This window comes from Scyliorhinus canicula, chromosome 16 (genome assembly GCF_902713615.1).
Source record: "Scyliorhinus canicula chromosome 16, sScyCan1.1, whole genome shotgun sequence".
In the NCBI taxonomy this organism is placed as follows: domain Eukaryota; kingdom Metazoa; phylum Chordata; class Chondrichthyes; order Carcharhiniformes; family Scyliorhinidae; genus Scyliorhinus; species Scyliorhinus canicula.
The window spans coordinates 84,474,351-84,494,127 of NC_052161.1; the positions used below are offsets into that span (position 1 = coordinate 84,474,351).

At 51.3% G+C, this 19,777-nt stretch overlaps 1 protein-coding gene across 2 annotated transcripts in view; it reads left to right on the plus strand.

Moving 5' to 3' along the window:
• The first annotated feature begins 849 nt into the window (after window positions 1–849).
• LOC119979482 (haptoglobin-like) overlaps window positions 850–19,777 on the plus strand; it is a 25,859-nt gene continuing 6,931 nt past the window's right edge. The window contains exons 1-5 of one of the 2 annotated variants that reach the window (XM_038821761.1): window positions 850–1,026; window positions 6,573–6,640; window positions 8,466–8,501; window positions 9,899–10,033; window positions 12,928–13,002. In XM_038821761.1, the coding sequence (XP_038677689.1) occupies window positions 1,022–1,026; window positions 6,573–6,640; window positions 8,466–8,501; window positions 9,899–10,033; window positions 12,928–13,002 (319 nt within the window). In that variant the 5' untranslated portion in view covers window positions 850–1,021. Of the gene's footprint in view, window positions 1,027–3,257; window positions 3,370–6,572; window positions 6,641–8,465; window positions 8,502–9,898; window positions 10,034–12,927; window positions 13,003–19,777 lie in introns of those variants that run through there. The other variant, XM_038821762.1, reaches the window with a different exon arrangement.

The following is a 19,777-nucleotide window of genomic DNA, read 5'->3' on the forward strand; positions in this document are numbered from 1 at the left end:
CGATGTTGTGCCAAACTTTTGTCCTAGGTTAATCATAGAATTTTGGACACTAAGGGCAATTTATCATGGCCAATCCATCCAACCTGCACATCTTTGGACTGTGGGAGGAAACCGGAGCACCCGGAGGAAACCCACGCACACACGAGGAGGATGTGCAGACTCCACACAGACAGTGACCCAAGTCGAAATCGAATCTGGGACCCTGGAGCTGTGAAGCAATTGTGCTATCCCCAATGCTACCTTGCTGAGAGAGTGAATGTTTGTGGTTAGCACGGCGATCGAGCGGGGCTGCTTTGTTCTGGATGGTGTTGAGCTTCTTGAGTATTGTTGGGAGCCGCAGCCATCCAGGCAAGTGGGAGAGTTTCCCATCACACTCCTGACTTGTGCCTTGTAGATGGTAGACAGGCTTTGGGGAGTCACAAAGTGTGTTACCCTCCGCAGGATTGCCAGCCCTTGACCTGCTCTGGTAGCCACAGTCATGGCTGGTCCCAATTTAGTTTCTGGTCAATGTTACCCCCAGGATGTTGATAGTGGGGGATTCAGCAATGGTAATGCCATTGAATGTCAAAGCGGGAGATGGTTCGATTATCTCTTGTTGGAAGTGGTTACAGGCTGCTTGAGGTCAGCTGAGACCAAAACTGTTGGCTAACCTCACAGGAATTGACCTTCCATTGGTCATCATCCGCCCCCGGTGGTGTTATCTCAGTTGGTGGTGAACTATCTCCCTGTATCACATTTCAGGGCAGGTCACTGATAAGAGGCGGTTGCTTTGCAACCAGAGAGGTAGGCATGGACATGCAGGGTGTGGGTGGAGTTACGTCAGTGGCTGACTCGGCAAAGCATCAGTGGATGGAAAGTTACCAGGCTTCAACAGGCTCTATATAAGGCGGTTCCGTACAGCTAGTGAGCGTGGTCAGGCGTAGACAAACAACCTGAGCTCCGAGCTCGTCCCAAAGCCAACCTCCTCCTCCAAGCAGAACTCCAGATTCTCCAGTGGCTCCAAGAGACAGGACTGTCAACTATGTGGTGAGCAGGTCAAACTAACAGGGATGAGATTTACTCTGTATTGAGCAGGGGTGGGCAAACTTCGGCCCGCGGGCCGGGTCTTTATGCGGCCCACCAAGTCATTTTTTTTTTTTTTTTTTAATTTGTTTTTTTAATTTTTCTTTTTTTTTTAAATTTTTTAAAGGTCAATGAGGGGGGCTGTTGGGTTATTTGCTGGTATAGGGTGGATACGTTGACTTGAGTAGGGTGATCATTGCTCGGCACAACATCGAGGGCCGAAGGGCCTGTTTTGTGCTGTACTGTTCTATGTTCTATATGAGGCGCCCAGAATCATAACCGGGTGAAATAATTATTTTACTTAATATATTATGCGGCCCTTCAAAATTGTGAATTTCTGAATGTGGCCCTTGCACGGAAAAGTTTGCCCACCCCTGGTATAGAGTATAGAGATTTACTCTGTATACAGTGTAGAGGCAGCTTTACTCTGTAACTAACCCTGTGCCGTACCTGTCCTGGGAGTGTCTATGGGGACAATGTAGAGGGAGCTTTACTCTGTATCTAGCCCTGTGCTGTACCTGTCCTGGGAGTGTTTGAGATGGGGACAGTGTAGAGGGAGCTTTACTCTGTATCTTACCCCGTGCTGTACCTGTCCTGGGAGGGTTTGATGGGGACCGTGTAGAGGGAGCTTTACTCTGTATCTAACCCCATGCTGTACCTGTCCTGGGAGTGTTTGATAGGGACAGTGTGGAGGGAGCGTTACTCTGTCTCTACCCCCGTGCTGTACCTGTCCTGGGAGTGTTTGATGGGGACAGTGTAGAGGGAGCTTTACTCTGTATCTAACCCCGTGCTGTATCTGTCCAGGGAGTGTTTGATGGGGACAGTTTAGAGGGAGCTTTACTCTGTATCTAACCCCATGTTGTACCTGACCTGGGAGTTTTTGATGCGGAGTATGACCTGATGATGCAATTGCCGAGTATTCCAACCGCTGAACCTCAGACAGCAAAGCTTCCCCATCACGAAAAAGTTGATCCTCGAGTATACCTTCTGGACTGCTGAGAAAAACGAGTATTCCTATTTTCTTGGTTGCAGAAACTTCCAAGGGTCCACCCCTCCCATTTCCACCATTAGCCCAGCCAACATCTCCCCGCCCCCCCCCCCCCCTTCCCCCCCGCTGTCCTTCTAGATGGTAGAGGTGCGGGTTAGGAAGGTGCTCTGGAAGGAGCCTTGGTGCGTTCCTGCAGTACATCTTGCAGACGATGCTCACGGCTGCTACTGTTTGTCGGTGGTGGAGAAATAGAAATAGAGAAAAACAGCACAGAACAGGCCCTTCGGCCCACGATGTTGTGCCAAACGTTTGTCCTAGGTTAATCATAGAATTTTGGACACTAAGGGTAATTTATCATGGCCAATCCATCCAACCTGCACATCTTTGGACTGTGGGAGGAAACCGGAGCACCCGGAGGAAACCCACGCACACACGAGGAGGATGTGCAGACTCCACACAGACAGTGACCCAAGTCAAAATCGAACCTGGGACCCTGGAACTGTGAAGCAATTGTGCTAACCCCAATGCTACCTTGCTGAGAGAGTGAATGTTTGAGGTTAGCATGGCGATAGAGCGGGGCTGCTTTGTTCTGGATGGTGTTGAGCTTCTTGAGTGTTGTTGGGAGCCGCAGCCATCCAGGCAAGTGGGAGAGTTTCCCATCACACTCCTGACTTGTGCCTTGTAGATGGTAGACAGGCTTTGGGGAGTCACAAAGTGTGTTACCCTCCGCAGGATTGCCAGCCCTTGACCTGCTCTGGCAGCCACAGTCATGGCTGGTCCCAATTTAGTTTCTGGTCAATGTTACCCCCAGGATGTTGATAGTGGGGGATTCAGCAATGGCAATGCCATTGAATGTCAAAGCGGGAGATGGTTCAATTATCTCTTGTTGGAAGTGGTTACAGGCTGCTTGAGGTCAGCCGAGGCCAAAACTGTTGGCTAACCTCACAGGAATTGACCTTCCATTGGTCATCATCCGCCCCCGGTGGTGTTATCTCAGTTGGTGGTGAACTATCTCCCTGTATCACAGTTCAGGGCAGGTCACTGATAAGAGGCGGTTGCTTTGCAACCAGAGAGGTAGGCATGGACATGCAGGGGGTGGGTGGAGGAACGTCAGTGGCTGACTCGGCAAAGCATCAGTGAATGGAAAGTTACCAGGCTTCAACAGGCTCTATATAAGGCGGTTCTGTACAGCTAGTGAGCATGGTCAGGCGTAGATACAAACAACCTGAGCTCCGAGCTCGTCCCAAAGCCAATCTCCTCCTCCAAGCAGAACTCCAGATTCTCCAGTGGCTCCAAGAGACAGGACTGTCAACCATGTAGTGAGCAGATCAAACTAACAGGGATGAGATTTACTCTGTATCTAACCCTGTGCTGTACCTGTCCTGGGAGTGTCTATGGGGACAGTGTAGAGGGAGCTTTACTCTGTATCTAACCCTGTGCTGTACCTGTCCTGGGGGTGTTTGAGATGGGGACAGTGTAGAGGAAGCTTTACTCTGTATCTTACCCCGTGCTGTACCTGTCCTGGGAGTGTTTGATGGGGACAGTGTAGAGGGAGCTTTACTCTGTATCTAACCCCGTGCTGTACCTGTCCTGGGAGTGTCTATGGGGACAGTGTAGAGGGAGCTTTACTCTGTATCTAACCCTGTGCTGTACCTGTCCTGGGGGTGTTTGAGATGGGGACAGTGTAGAGGGAGCTTTACTCTGTATCTTACCCCGTGCTGTACCTGTCCTGGGAGTGTTTGATGGGGTCAGTGTAGAGGGAGCTTTACTCTGTATCTAACCCCGTGCTGTACCTGACCTGGGAGTTTTTGATGCGGAGCATGACCTGACGATGTAATTGCCGAGTATTCCAACCGCTGAACCTCAGACAGCAAAGCTTCCCCATGACGAAAAAGTCGATCCTCGAGTATACCTTCTGGGCTGCTGAGAAAAACGAGTATTCCTATTTCCTCGGTTGCAGAAACTTCCAAGGGTCCACCCCTCCCATTTCCACCATTAGCCCAGCCAACGCCTCCCCCCCCCCTCCCTCCCCGATGGGACCAGCGAGCGCGGCCGTGACCTTGGCTCCTACACCAAAACTGGCTCCAATGGCCTTTGACACCCGCCAGCTGACGTCACCACCGGCGCATGTGCGGTAGGGGGGGTTCTCTCCGCCATGGTGGAGGCCGTGGCGGCGGCGGAATAAAAAGAGTGCCCCCACGGCACTGGCCCGCCCGCCGACTGTTGGGCCAGGCCACCGTGGGCCCCCCAGGACCCCGGGGGCCCACTCATGCCGCCAATCCTGCCACCACCAGAGGTGGTTTAAACCACGTTGGCGGGATTGGCCTCTCAGTGGCGGGACTTCGGCCCATCGTGGGCCGGAGAATCGCTGCAGGGGGCTCGCTGATCGGCGCGGCGCAATTCCCGCCCCCTCCAATTCCCGGGTGGCGAAGAATTCCGGCGGGGTCGGGATTTTCGCCGACCCTGGGCAATTCTCCGACCCTGCGGCGGGTCGGATAATTTTGCCCTTTACCTTTTTCCCTTATCTGTATCTCCCTTTCTCTTTCTTTTTGTTCTGCTCGGGCTATTCTTTCTGTTTTCCTTTCTTCTCTCTCTTTTTCCCCTCTCTCTCTTTTTCTTTCTTTTTTCTCGCTCTCACTTTCATATTCAAGCTGCTTTAATTCTTTCTAATGTTCCATTTGTTTCATTCATAACTGGATTTTTGCCATTTCCAATGAGTCAAACTGTACCTCAGGCAACTTTAAATGCTTAGCTACCGCCATAAATACCGCACCTTTTTAGCATTTTGTCAGGTAATGTTAATTGCAATGTTTTGGCCAAATCTAACAGTCTGCTTTTAGTCTCTGTCCATTGGGTACTGTGTGTGACCGCCTCCACCCCCAAAAACTTCCGAGCCTCTGAAAGAGCAATTGTCCACAACACACTCCCTACTTAAACTAAAATATCACACCTGAAAAGCCACAAAATGCTCACCCCTCACTGTCTTTAAGTTCACTCAGCCAATCCAATAGATAGACTTTTATCCCCCTCGAGCCCCCAATTTGTTATGGGCCTGGGTTTAGAGAACCCCAAAGTGTATCATGGAGTTCACCTGACCCACAACTTTTATTAGATTGGGTATGGGGAGCACACGGCCCACTCTACAGCAAAAATGAAAAAGTATTTTTTGAAGCAAAACAATGTTATTCTATGAACTCAAGTCAACCTTTTTAAACACACAGTGACCATCTTTGCAACCATCAATTCAAATACAACCCCCAAAGACTACAGCACTAAGTAAACCTTTAAGCTTTCCTTTTTAACATCCATATGACTTAAAACCAAAACCTTTATACGAAGCACATCAGGTTAAAGTGTGGGAAGCATGGAAACACAAGTGGCTAGCACTGTGGCTTCACAGTGCCAGGGTCCCAGGTTCGATTCCCCGCTGGGTCACTGTCTGTGCGGAGTCTGCATGTTCTCCCCGTGTCTGCGTGGGTTTCCTCCGGGTGCTCCAGTTTCCTCCTACAGTCCAAAGACGTGCAGTTCAGTGGATTGGCCATGCTAAATTGCCCTTAGTGACTAAAAAGGGTAGGAGGAGTTATTGGGTTACGGGGATAGGGTGGAAGTGAGGGCTTAAGTGGGTTGATGCAGACTAGATGGGCTGAATGGCCTCCTCCTGCACTGTATATTCTATATCTATATATTTACTACTGAAAACATTTATAATTCTGAATTCACCAGATGATCAGGAGATAGTCCTTTGATGGCAGAGAGAACAGCAGTACACCTGCTTGGTCTGGCTTCAGCTCCAACACTGAAAACAAAACTAAAACCCTGCAGCCTGCTCAAAAACGAAAGTAAAAAGCTGACATACAGCCTAGCTCCACCCACTCTCTGATATCACCGCAGTAGTTAAAAACCCATTTCTTAAAGACACTCTCGTTACTGGTATTTATACACACAACCATTTATAAACACCCATTTCTGAACGGTACTCTCACATGACAAGTGTAGAGGGAGCTTTACTCTGTATCTAACCCTGTGCTGTACCTGCCCTGGGAGTGTTTGATGGGGACAGTGTAGAGGGAGCTTTACTCTGTATCTAATCCCATGCTGTACCTGTCCTGGGAGTGTTTGATGGGGACAGTGTAGAGGGAGCTTTACTCTGTATCTAACCCCGTGCTGTACCTGTACTGGGAGTGTTTGATGGGAAGTATTTGGTTCACATTTGGAAGGAAGACGATGTGGAGAGTAGACGTTGCGTAACTGCTGTCTCACGGCGCCGAGGACGCGGGTTCGATCCCGGGTCTGGGTCACTGTCCGTCTGGCGTTTGCACATTCTCCCTGTGTCTGTGTGGGTCTCACCCCCACAACCCAAAGATGTGCAGGGTAGGTAAATTGGCCAGGCTAAATTGCCCCCAATTGGAAAAAAATTGAATTGGGCACTCTAAATTTATAAAAAAAGACATTGTGTAACTGTTGTGATTGAGAGATTGTGTATCTTTGAGTGATAGATCTGTTTTGTCCTTTATCTCTGCAGCGGTGTGATACTTCGCTCAATGTTGCTCTGCTGGCTGCTCGCCGCATCAATGCAGGACCACCATGAAAGTAAGTTTGTGTTTGCAATCGAGAACTTCTCGTTGGCTACCTCTGAGACAGAGGGGAAATATGTTTGAGAGTCAGTAATGAGAGAGCTCCACAATGTAGGACGATCAGTATTGAGAGAGCGCCTCACTGTCCGAGGGTCAATACTGAGGGAGTGCCACAGTGTCAGAGGGTCAGTACTGAGGGAGCGCCACACTGTCAGAGGGTCAGTACTGAGGGAGTGCTGCACTGTCAGAGGGTCAGTACTGAGGGAGTGCCGCACTGCCCGAGGGTCAGTACTGAGGGAGTGCTGCACTGTCAGAGGGTCAGTACTGAGGGAGTGCCGCACTGTCAGAGGGTCAGTACTGAGGGAGTGCCGCACTGTCAGAGGGTCAGTACTGAGGGAGCGCCACACTGTCCGAGGGTCAGTACTGAGGGAGTGCCTCACTGTCAGAGGGTCAGTACTGAGGGAGCGCAACACTGTCAGAGGGTCAGTACTGAGGGAGTGCTGCACTCTCCAAGGGTCAGTACTGAGGGAGTGCTACACTGTCCAAGGTTCAGTACTGAGGGAGTGCCTCTCTGTCAGAGGGTCAGTACTGAGGGAGCGCCGCACTGTCAGAGGGTCAGTACTGAGGGAGCGCCGCACTGTCAGAGGTTCAGTGCTGAGGGAATGCTGCACTGTCGGAGGGTCAATACTGAGGGAGTGCCGCTCTGTTGGAGAGTCAGTACTGAGGGAGTGCCGCACTGTCGGAGAGTCAGTACTGAGGGAGTGCTGCACTGTCAGAGGGTCAATAATGAGAGAGCTCCACAATGTAGGACGATCAGTATTGAGAGAGCGTCTCACTGCCAGAGGCTCAGTACTGAGGGAGCGCCTCACTGTCAGAGGGTCAGTACTGAGGGAGTGCTGCACTGTCAGAGGGTCAGTACTGAGGGAGTGCCGCACTGTCGGAGGGTCAATACTGAGGGAGTGCCGCACTGCCAGAGGGTCAATACTGAGGGAGCGCCGCACTGTCAGAGGGTCAGTACTGAGGGAGTGCCGCCCTGTTGTAGGGTCAGTCCTGAGGGAGCACTGCACTGTGGGAGGGTCAGTACTGAGGGAGCACTGCACTGTGGGAGGGTCAGTACTGAGGGAGCACTGCACTGTGGGAGGGTCAGGACTGAGGGAGCGCTGCACTGTGGGAGGGTCAGTACTGAGGGAGCGCTGTACTGTGGGAGGGTCAGTACTGAGAGAGCACTGCACTGTGGGAGGGTCAGTACTGAGGGAGCGCAGTACTGTCAGAGGGTCCGTACTGATGGACTGCGGCACTGTCGGACAGTCAACACTGAGGGAGTGCCGCACTGTTGGAGGTTCAGCACTGAGGGAGCGCCGCACTGTCGGAGGGTCAGTACTGAGGGAGACCCGCACTATTAGAAAGTCAGTGCTGAACAGATGAGCAGGATATTGTTGACCAAGGGCAGCACGGTAGCATTGTGGGTAGCACAATCGTTTCACAGCTCCAGGGTCCCAGGTTCAATTCCAGCTTGGGTCACTGTCTGTGTAGAGTCTGCACATCCTCCCCGTGTGTGCATGGGTTTCCTCCGGGTGCTCCGGTTTCCTCCCACAGTCCAAAGATGTGCAGGTTGGGTGGATTGGCCATGATAAATTGCCCTTAGTGTCCCTTAATGCTGGGTGGGGTTACTGGGTTATGGGGATAGGGTGGAGGTGTTAACCTTGGGTAGGGTGCACTTTCCAGGAGCCGGTGCAGACTCGATGGGCCGAATGGCCTCCTTCTGTACTGTAAATACTGTGAAATCTATGACCCTGGAATACCTTCTCATTTTATCTTCCTTTAATCATTGTTCCAACCAGAGGATCACCATGTCGAGGATGCTTCTCACAAAGATGGTGAGTGTTTTTACAATCGTTGTCACCCTCAGCCATGTGGAAAGCTATGACGTGAAAGTAATGAAAAGTGGTATTTTGGTGAGGGTCAGGACTGAGAGTGTGACGCACTTCGCGGGTCAGTACTGAGGGAGCGCTGCACTATCAGAGGGTCAGTACTGAGGGAGTGCCGCACTGTCAAAGGGTCAGTACTGAGGGAGTGCTGCACTGTCAGAGCGTCAGTACTGAGGGAGCGCTGCACTGTCGGAGGGTCAGTACTGAGGGGTGCCGCACTGTCGGAGGGTCAGTACTGAGGGAGTGCCGCACTGTCGGAGGTCAGTACCGAGGGAGTGCCGCACTGTCAGAGGGTCAGTACTGAAGGTCTGCCGCGCTGTCAGAGGGTCAATACTGAGTGTGTGCTGCACTGTCGGAGGGTCAGTACTGAGGGAGTGCCGCACTGTCAGAGGGTCAGTACTGAAGGACTGCCGCACTCTCAGAGGGTCAGTACTGAAGAAGTGCCGCTCTGTCAGAGGGTCAGTACTGAGGGAGTGCTGGACTGTCAGAGGGTCAGTACTGAGGGAATGCCGCACTGTCAGAGGGTCAGTACTGAGGGAGTGCCGCACTGTCAGAGCGTCAGTACTGAGGGAGAGCCGCACTGTCGGGGGGTCAGTACTGAGGGATGCTGCACTTTCAGAGGGTCAGTGCTGAGGGATGCTGCACTGTCGGAGAGTCAGTACTGAGGGATGCTGCACTTTCCGAGGGTCAGTACTGAGGGATGCTGCACTGTCGGAGGGTCAGTACTGAGGGAGAGCCGCACTGTCAGAGGGTCAATACTGAGTGGGTGCTGCACTGTCAGAGGGTCAGTACTGAGGGAGAGCTGCACTGTCAGAGGGTCAGTACTGAGGGAGAGCTGCACTGTCGGAAGGTCAATACTGAGTGGGTGCTACACTGTCAGAGGGTCAGTACTGAGGGAGTGCTGCACTGTCAGAGGGTCAGTACTGAGGGTCTTCCGCACTGTCAGAGAGTCAGTACTGAGGGAGTGCTGCACTGTCAGAGGGTCAGTACTGAGGGATGGCGCACTGTCAGAGGGTCAGTACTGAGGGATGGCGCACTGTCAGAGGGTCAGTACTGAGGGAGTGCTGCACTGTCAGAGGGTCAGTACTGAAGGTCTGCCGCACTGTCAGAGGGTCAGTACTGAGGGTCTGCCGCACTGTCAGAGAGTCAGTACTGAGGGATGGCGCACTGTCAGAGGGTCAGTACTGAGGGAGAGCTGCACTGTCAGAGGGTCAGTACTGAGGGATGCTGCACAGTCGGAGGGTCAACACTGAATGGGTGCTGCACTGTCAGAGGGAGCTTTGAGGGATTCCGTCCAGTTATAGTCTCAGTCTCATCCAATGCTCTTTCTCATCTTCCCAATATAGTTCACTGTGGTGTTCCTGCAAACATAAGTCATGGGCACTTTGAATACTTGTCCCATCACGATGAAGACACCTATCTCTCCGTTATCAAGTATGTTTGCGATGCCCCAGTCTACCACATCGATGATCCTGAGGAAGGTAGGTTCTGCTGTAGTGCAGTGCAAAGGATTAAAAGTGAATGAAAATGAGAAATTTTCAAAATAAAATTGGTTCTCCCATTGTTAATGTTGTGCCAAATAGGTTGAGGGCAGGTGGTCGCCTGAAGTTGGAGGACGTTGGTGACCCAGCTTATATCAGGGACAGCGAATCCGCAAAGCGGTCGCCGAAATTTGAATTAATTCCTGGGGATTTTTTTAAAAATCAGTTCCTGCCCAAGAGATGGTTGCAAGGTGACCAAGTGTCAGGCCAAAATATTTGCCGGGTTTGCCTAGGAGGGAGTGGCTGGTGAGGTGGGGGACTTTGACTTTTAGACAGCAGCGGACAAGGGGGGGGGGGGGGTTTACGGGGCAAGAAGCTGCAATGTATGCCCTGATAAAAAGGTTATGATACTGCATATGCAACACTCGCGCAGGAAAAGGAGCTTCATGTTTGGGGCAGCACAGTAGCATTGTGGGTAGCACAATCGCTTCACAACTCTAGGGTCCCAGGTTCGATTCCGGCTTGGGTCACTGTCTGTGTGGAGTCTGCACATCCTCCCCGTCTGTGCATGGGTTTCCTCCGTGTGCTCCGGTTTCCTCCCACAGTCCAAAGATGTGCAGGTTAGGTGGATTGGCCTTGATAAATTGCCCTTAGTGTTGGGTGGGGTTACTGGGTTATGGGGATCGGGTGGAGTTGTTGACCTTGGGTAGGGTGCTCTTTCCAAGAGCCGGTGCAGACTCGATGGGCTGAATGGCCGCCTTCTGCACTGTAAATTCTATGATTCTATGTAGAATGGGCAAGCCAAATATCAGGGGTTGCATGTCAGTCACACTATTCAAATTAAGGAAAAGATAGATTTCTGTTCCATGCTATTGAGGGGCCAACCAGGGAACAGAATACTTTGAGTCCAGTGTTATTCCTGGAGTATGGGTTGATGAATAAACTTGCTGTGTTGGGAAAGAGTGGTTATTTTCACACTGGGTTTGGGAGTGATTTGCTTCAAGTTTAGGGTTGTAATTCCCAGGCTCTGGGTCCTATCCTCCCTACCCGCTACCTGACTGTCACTCTATCTCTCCCTTATTCCCATTCCTCCTCTCACTTTCACCATTCCCTCTCCCTCCCACATTACCACAATTCCCATCCTCCCCCTCACTCCCATCATCTTCCTCCACCCCAACTTGTCATTTTTTACCAATATCCCTCACTCCCACCGTTTCCTTTTTCGCTCACTCTTACCATCTCCCCGTATCCCTCACTCCCACTATCTCCATGTATCTCTCACTCCAACTATCTCCTTAATCTCTCAGTGCCACAATCTGTCTTTGACTCTCCACCTTTCCTCCAGATTCCTCACTCCCCACATGCTCTCCGAATTCCTCAACCCCCACCGTATCGGGCAGCACGGTAGCATGGTGGTTAGCATAAATGCTTCACAGCTCCAGGGTCCCAGGTTTGGTTCCCGGCTGGGTCACTGTCTGTGCGGAGTCTGCACGTCCTCCCCGTGTGTGTGTGGGTTTCCTCCGGGTGCTCCGGTTTCCTCCCACAGTCCAAAGATGTGCTGGTTAGGTGGACTGGCCATGCTAAATTGCCCGTAGTGTCCTAAAAAGTAAAGTTAGGGAGGGGTTGTTGGGTTACGGGTATAGGGTGGATACGTGGGTTTGAGTAGGGTGATCATTGCTCGGCATAACATCGAGGGCCGAAGGGCCTGTTCTGTGCTGTACTGTTCTATGTCTCCCTGAATCCCTCACTCTCCACCATCTCCAATTTCTCTCACTCCCACTATCTCCTTGTATCCCCCACCATCTTCCCATATTCCGCACTCCCACTATAACAGTGCTGCCTCACAGCACCAAGGATCCAGGTACAATTCCAATTTTGGATAACTGTGTGGAGTTTGCACTTTCTCCCCGTGTCTGCATTGGTTTCCTCCAGGTGCTCTTGGTTTCCACCCATAAACCATTAATGTGCAGGTTAGGTGGATTGGCCATGCTAAATTGCCGCCCAGTGTCCAAAGATGAACTGGTTAGATTGGGTTACATGGATAGGGTGGGAGAGTGGGCCTTGGCAGGGCGCTCTTTCAGAGGGTCGGCGCAGACTTGATGAGCTGAATGACCTCCTTTGGCACTGTACGAATTGTATTCTATCCCTCACTCACTACCCTCTCCCCTATCCCTCACTTCCCACTGTATCCCCATATTCCTTACTCCCACCGTCTCTCTGTATCCCTCACTCCCCACCGTCTCCCCAAATCCCTCACTCTCCACTGTCTCCCCAAATCCCTCACTCCCCACCATCTCCCCAAATCCCTCACTCTCCACCATCTCCCCAAATCCCTCACTCCCCACCATCTCCCCAAATCCCTCACTCCCCACCATCTCCCCAAATCCCTCACTCCCCACCATCTCCCCAAATCCCTCACTCCCCAAATCCCTCACTCCCCACCATCTCCCCAAATCCCTCACTCCCCACCATCTCCCTAAATCCCTCACTCTCCACTGTCTCCCCAGATCCCTCACTCCCCACCATCTCCCCAAATCCCTCACTCCCCACCATCTCCCCATATCCCTCACTCCCCACCATCTCCCCAAATCCCTCACTCTCCACTGTCTCCCCGTATCCCTCACCCCCACCATCTCTCAAGAAATGCCCCCTCAGCAGTCCTGTCTGGGGAGGAGATGAAGGCAGGCATGTGAGGGCCTCCGTTGCCGATCAACCAAGTCCAATCCACTTGTCATGAGGCACTGGGGGGTGACCGAGGTGCTGGGGAGGTGCACTAGAGATGGAAGGGGCATTTTGGAAAGCTGGGGTAATGGAGGTGTTGTGGGGTGTGAGAGGGGTTGATCTGACTGTGTGGGATTGTGTCTCAACACTGCTCTCTCCCCCTCTGGCTCCAGCTGTTTACATCTGCACAGAACATAACAAGTGGAAAAATGCAAAACTGAAATGTGCGCTTCCAGCGTGTCATAAAGGTAAGTGATGAACCAACCTCCTAACGCACAGTTCCAACTTCCATATCCCTCTGTTATACCACACACGGAGCTCTGTGCACAGTTCTGGTCTCAGTGTCCCTCAGTTAGACCACACTCGGAGCAATGTGCACAATCCTGGTCTCCATATCCTCGGTTAGAACACTCTCAGAGCACCTTGCACAGTTCTGGTCTCCATATTCCTCAGTTAGACCACACCCAGAGCACCGTGCACAGTTCTGGTCTCCGTATCCCCAGTTGAACCACACACGGAGCACTGTGCACCATCCTGGTCTCCCAGTCCCTTCTTTAAACCACACTCGGAAAACTGCACAATTCCGGTCTCTGTACCCCTCAAGTGGAACACACTTGGAGCACCGTGCACAGTTCCGGTCTCTGTATCCCTCCATTGAACCCCACTCGGAGCACTGTGCACCATTCCGGTCTCCCTGTCCCTTGGTTAGACTACACTCGGAGCACTGTGCACAATTCCGGTCTCTGTGTATCTCAATTAGAACATACTCGGAGCACCGTGCACAGTTCGAGTTCCTGTATCCCTCGGTTAGACCACACTCGTAGCAGTACACACAGTTCTGGTCTCCATATCCCTCAGCGGGACCTCATTCGAAGCACCATGCAGTTGTGGTCTCCATATCCTCAGTTAGACCACGCACGGAGCACTGTGCACAGTTCTGGAAATCTCCATATCCCTCAGTAAATCCTGCCCCCGCCGTGGCCGGAATTCTCCACCACCCGGGAATCGGCAGGGGCGGGAATCACGCCGCGCCGGTCGGCGGGCCCCCCGCGGCGATTCTCCGGCCCGTGATGGGCCGAAGTCCCGCCGCTGACAGGCCGTTTCCGCCGGCGGGAGCAGGTGGCGCGAGCGGGCCCGGGGTCCTGGGGGGGGGGGGGGGGGGGTTGCGGGCCGATCTGACCCCGGGGGGTGCCCCCATGGTGTCTTGGCCCGCGATGGGGCCCACCGATTGGCGGGCGGGCCTGTGCCGTGGGGGCATTTTTCTTCTTCCGCCGTCGCCATGGCCTCCACCATGGCGGAGGCGGAAGAGACCCCCTCCAGGGTGATGTCAGCAGCCGTTGACGCTCCGGGGCATGCGCGGAAGGCCTTTCTGCCAGCCGTTCGCGCCGGCTGGCAGGGCGCCAAAGGCCGTTCGCGCCGGCTGGCAGGGCGCCAACCACTCCGGCGCGGGCATAGCCCCTAAAGGTGCGGAGAATTCCCCCGCCCCGCCGGGTAGGGGAGAATCCCGGCCCTTGTTCACAATTCTCTTAAGGTTAATGTGCAGGTTCAGTCGGCAGTTAAGCAGGCAAATGCAATCTTAGCATTCATGTCAAGAGGGAGAGGAAGAAGAGCAGGGATGTACTTCTGAGGCTGAATAAGGCTCTGGTCAGACCCCATTTGAAGTATTGTGAACAGTTTTGGGCCCTGTATCTAAGGAAGGATCTGCTGGCCTTGGAAAGGGTCCAGAGGGTTCACAAGAATGATCCCTGGAATTAAGAACTTGTCTTATGAGGAATGGTTGAGGGCTCTGGGTCTGTACTCGTTGGAGTTTAGAAGGATGAGAGGGGATCTTATTGAAACTTACAGGTTACTGCATGGCCTGGATAGAATGGACATGGAAAGGATGTTTCCACTTGTAGGAAAAACTAGAACCAGAGGGCACCATCCCAGACTAAAGGGATGATCCTTTAAAACAGAGATGAGGAGGAATTTCTTCAGCCAGAGGGTGGTGAATCTGTGGAACTCTTTGCCGCAGAAGGCTGTGGAGGCCAAATCACTGAGTGTTGTTCAAGACAGAGATAGATAGGTTCATGATTAATAAGGGTTCAGGAGTTATGGGGAAAAGGCATGATTGAATGGTGGAGCAGACTCGATGGGCCGAGTGGCCTAATTCTGCTCCTATGTCTGATGGTCTTATGGCTATGTCCCCAGGCCCACCAGAAAAGGGGCGCGAATCACTCTGGACTTTTTTCTAAAAAGTCCAGCATAATACTCCGTTTTTATGGAGGCTTGCAGGGCTCCGGCGTGCGCCACGCAGCCCCCGCTGCCGATACGGGGACCTGCACATTCGGCCGTGGGTCCATGCATGAGCGTGGTGGCTGCCTGTGACACCGGCCCCGCGAAACATGGCGGACCCACACGGCGGGCCCCCCCAGACCCCGATCGCAGATCTGGCCGTCATGGAGCCCCCCCCCCCCCCCCCCCCGGAGACTGACCCCATGCCCCCCACCAGGACGGCCACTGCAGCCGCGACGCTGACCTCCTGCCGGGTGGAACCATACGAGAACCACGCCGGTGGGAACTCAGCCTGTCGACCGTGGAGAATCACCGCAGGGGCCTCTTTCAACGTTCCTGACTGGCGGCGCGTCGGCCGCGCACACGCGGAGAATCTCGCAAAGAGGTTGCGGGTCCGACGCCCCGTTCTCCGCCCTGCGCTGAGCGCGATTTCAGCGCGGGGGCCCGGAGAATCACGGCCCTGGTCTCCCTGTCCCTTGGTTCGACCACATCTTGAAGTATTATGCCCAGTTCTGGCCTCCTTAATTAAGGAATGAAGTAAATGTGTCGTGAAGCAGTTCAGAGAAGGTTTACGGGATTAACACCAGGAATGGGTGAGTTGTCTGATGAAGAGTTAAGATTTGTTTCACGGCAATGTCATTGCAGTGTTAATGTAAGCCTACTTGTGACACTAATAAAGATTATTATTATGTATCGCTGGAGCTTAGAAGGGTAAGACTGTAAGATACACGATCCTGAGAGGGTGTGTCCTCTTGTGAAGAATCTAGAATTTGGGGGTCACTGTTTAAAAGTAAGAGGTCGTCCATGTAAGCTGACGATGTGGAGAAGTTCTCTGAGAGGGTTCCGAGTCTTCGGGATTCCCTTCCTCAAGAGGCTGTGGAGGCAGAATCTGTGAATATATTTAAGGCAGAGCTGGATAGATACTTGCTCGACAAGGGAGGGAGTGGGGGGGTGGAAGGTTATCGGGTGGGGGGGATGGAAGGTTATTGGGTGGGGGGGATGGAAGGTTATTGGGTGGGGGGGATGGAAGGTTATTGGGTGGGGGGGATGGAAGGTTATTGGGTGGGGGGTGGAAGGTTATCTGGCAGGGGGGATGGAAGGTTATCGGGTGGGGCGGGTGGAAGGTTATCGGGTGGGGGGGTGGGATGGAAGGTTATCAGGTGGGGGGGGTGGAAGGTTATTGGGTGGGGGGGATGGAAGGTTATCGGGTGGGGAGTGGATGGTTATTGGGTGGGGGGATGGAAGGTTATCGGGTGGGGGGGTGGATGATTATTGGGTAGGGGGATGTAAGGTTATCGGGTGGGAGTGATGGAAGGTTATCGGGTGGGGGGGTGGCTGGTTATTGGGTGGGGGATGGAAGGTCATTGGGTGGGGGGGATGGAAGGTTATCGGGTGGGGGGGATGGAAGGTTATTGGGTGGGGGGATGGAAGGTTATTGGGTGGGGGGGTGGATGGTTATTGGGTGGGGGGATAAGAACATAAGAACATAAGAACTAGGAGCAGGAGTAGGCCATCTGGCCCCTCGAGCCTGCTCCGCCATTCAATTAGATCATGGCTGATCTTTTGTGGACTCAGCTCCACTTTCCGGCCCGAACACCATAACCCTTAATCCCTTTATTCTTCAAAAAACTATCTATCTTTACCTTAAAAACATGTAATGAAGGAGCCTCAACTGCTTCACTGGGCAAGGAATTCCATAGATTCACAACCCTTTGGGTGAAGAAGTTCCTCCTAAACTCAGTCCTACATCTACTTCCCCTTATTTTGAGGCTATGCCCCCTAGTTCTGCTGTCACCCGCCAGTGGAAACAACCTGCCCGCATCTATCCTATCTATTCCCTTCATAATTTTAAATGTTTCTATAAGATCCCCCCTCATCCTTCTAAATTCCAACGAGTACAGTCCCAGTCTACTCAACCTCTCCTCATATTCCAACCCCTTCAGCTCTGGGATTAACCTAGTGAATCTCCTCTGCACACCCTCCAGCGCCAGTACGTCCTTTCTCAAGTAAGGAGACCAAACTGAACACAATACTCCAGGTGTGGCCGCACTAACACCTTATACAATTGCAACATAACCTCCCTAGTCTTAAACTCCATCCCTCTAGCAATGAAGGACAAAATTCCATTTGCCTTCTGAATCACCTGTTGCACTTGTAAACCAACCTTCTGTGACTCATGCACTAGCACACCCAAGTCTCTCTGAACAGCGGCATGCTTTAATATTTTATCGTTTAAATAATCCCGTTTGCTGTTATTCCTACCAAAATGGATAACCTCACATTTGTCAACATTGTATTCCATCTGCCAGACCCGAGCCCATTCACTTAACCTATCCAAATCCCTCTGCAGACTTCCAGTATCCTCTGCACTTTTCGCTTTACCACTCATCTTAGTGTCATCTGCAAACTTGGACACATTGACCTTGGTCCCCAACTCCAAATCATCAATGTAAATTGTGAACAATTGTGGGCCCAACACGGATCCCTGAGGGACACCACTAGCTACTGATTGCCAACCAGAGAAACACCCATTTATCCCAACTCTTTGCTTTCTATTAATTAACCAATCCTCTATCCATGCTACTACTTTACCCTTAATGCCATGCATCTTTATCTTATGCAGCAACCTTTTGTGTGGCACCTTGTCAAAGGCTTTCTGGAAATCCAGATATACCACATCCATCGGCTCCCCGTTATCTACTGCACTGGTAATGTCCTCAAAAAATTCCACTAAATTAGTTAGGCACGACCTGCCTTTTACGAACCCATGCTGCGTCTGCCCAATGGGACAATTTCTATCCAGATGCCTCGCAATTTCTTCCTTGATGATAGATTCCAGCATCTTCCCTATTACCGAAGTTAAACTCACTGGCCTATAATTTCCTGCTTTCTGCCTACCTCCTTTTTTTAAACAGTGGCGTCACGTTTGCTAATTTCCAATCCACCGGGACCACCCCAGAGTCTAGTGAATTTCGGTAAATTATCACTAGTGCATCTGCAATTTCCCTAGCCATCTCTTTTAGCACTCTGGGATGCATTCCATCAGGGCCAGGAGACTTGTCTACCTTTAGCCCCATTAGCTTGCCCATCACTCCCTCCTTAGTGATAACAATCCTCTCAAGGTCCTCACCTGTCATAGCCTCATTTCTATCAGTCGCTGGCATGTTATTTGTGTCTTCCACTGTGAAGACCGACCCAAAAAACCTGTTCAGTTCCTCAGCCATTTCCTCATTTCCCATTATTAAAACTCCCTTCTCATCCTCTAAAGGACCAATATTTACCTTAGCCACTCTTTTTTGTCTTATATATTTGTAAAAACTTTTACTGTCTGTTTTTATATTCTGAGCAAGTTTACTCTCATACTCTATCTTACTCTTCTTTATAGCTTTTTTAGTAGCTTTCTGTTGCCCCCTAAAGATTTCCCAGTCCTCTAATCTCCCAGCAATCTTTGCCACTTTATATGCCTTTTCCTTCAATTTGATACTCTCCCTTATTTCCTTAGATATCCACGGTCGATTTTCCCTCTTTCTTCCATCCTTCCTTTTTGTTGGTATAAACCTTTGCTGAGCACTGTGAAAAATCGCTTGGAAGGTTCTCCACTGTTCCTCAACTGTTCCATCATAAAGTCTTAGCTCCCAGTCTACCTTAGCTAGTTCTTCTCTCATCCCCTTGTAATCTCCTTTGTTTAAACACAAAACACTAGTATTTGATTTTACTTTCTCACCCTCCATCTGTATTTTAAATTCCACCATTTTGTGATCGCTCCTTCCGAGAGGATCCCTAACTATGAGATCATGAATCAATCCTGTCTCATTACACAGGACAAGATCTAGGACCGCTTGTTCCCTCGTAGGTTCCATTACATACTGTCTAGGAAACTATCGCGGATACATTCTATAAACTCCTCCTCACGGTTGCCTTGACCGACCTGGTTAAACCAATCGACATGTAGATTAAAATCCCCCATGATAACTGCTGTACCATTTCTACATGCATCAGTTATTTCTTTGTTTATTGCCTGCCTCACCATCTCGTTACTATTTGGTGGCCGATAGACTACTCCCATCAGTGACTTTTTCGCCTTACTATTCCTGATTTCCACCCAAATAGATTCAACCTTATCCTCCATAGCACCGATGTCATCCCTTACTATTGCCCGGATGTCATCCTTAAATAACAAAGCAACACCACCTCCCTTACCATCCACTCTGTCCTTCCGAATAGTTTGATACCCTCGGATATTTAACTCCCAGTCGTGACCATCCTTTAACCATGTTTCAGTAATGGCCACTAAATCATAGTCATTTACGATGATTGGTGCCACCAACTCATTTACTTTATTCCGAATACTACGAGCATTCAGGTAAAGTACACTTATGTTGGTTTTTTTACCTCTGCTTTGAATCTTAACATCTCCAGTTTTATTCCTTTTGTTATTACTGGGCCTATTCACTGTGCTCCCCTCAGTCACTGTACCTTGTACTGTCGCCCTTATGGATTTCTGACTATGTCTTCTCTGCCTTGCACTTTTCCCCTTACTTCCTTTTGTTTCTGTCCCTGTTTTACTACCTTCCAACTTCCAGCATTGGTTCCCATCCCCCTGCCACATTAGTTTAAACCCTCCCCAACAGCTCTAGAAAACACCCCCCCTAGGACATCGGTTCCAGTCCTGCCCAAGTGCAGACCGTCCGGTTTGTACTGGTCCCACCTCCCCCAGAACCGGTCCCAGTGCCCCAGGAATTTGAATCC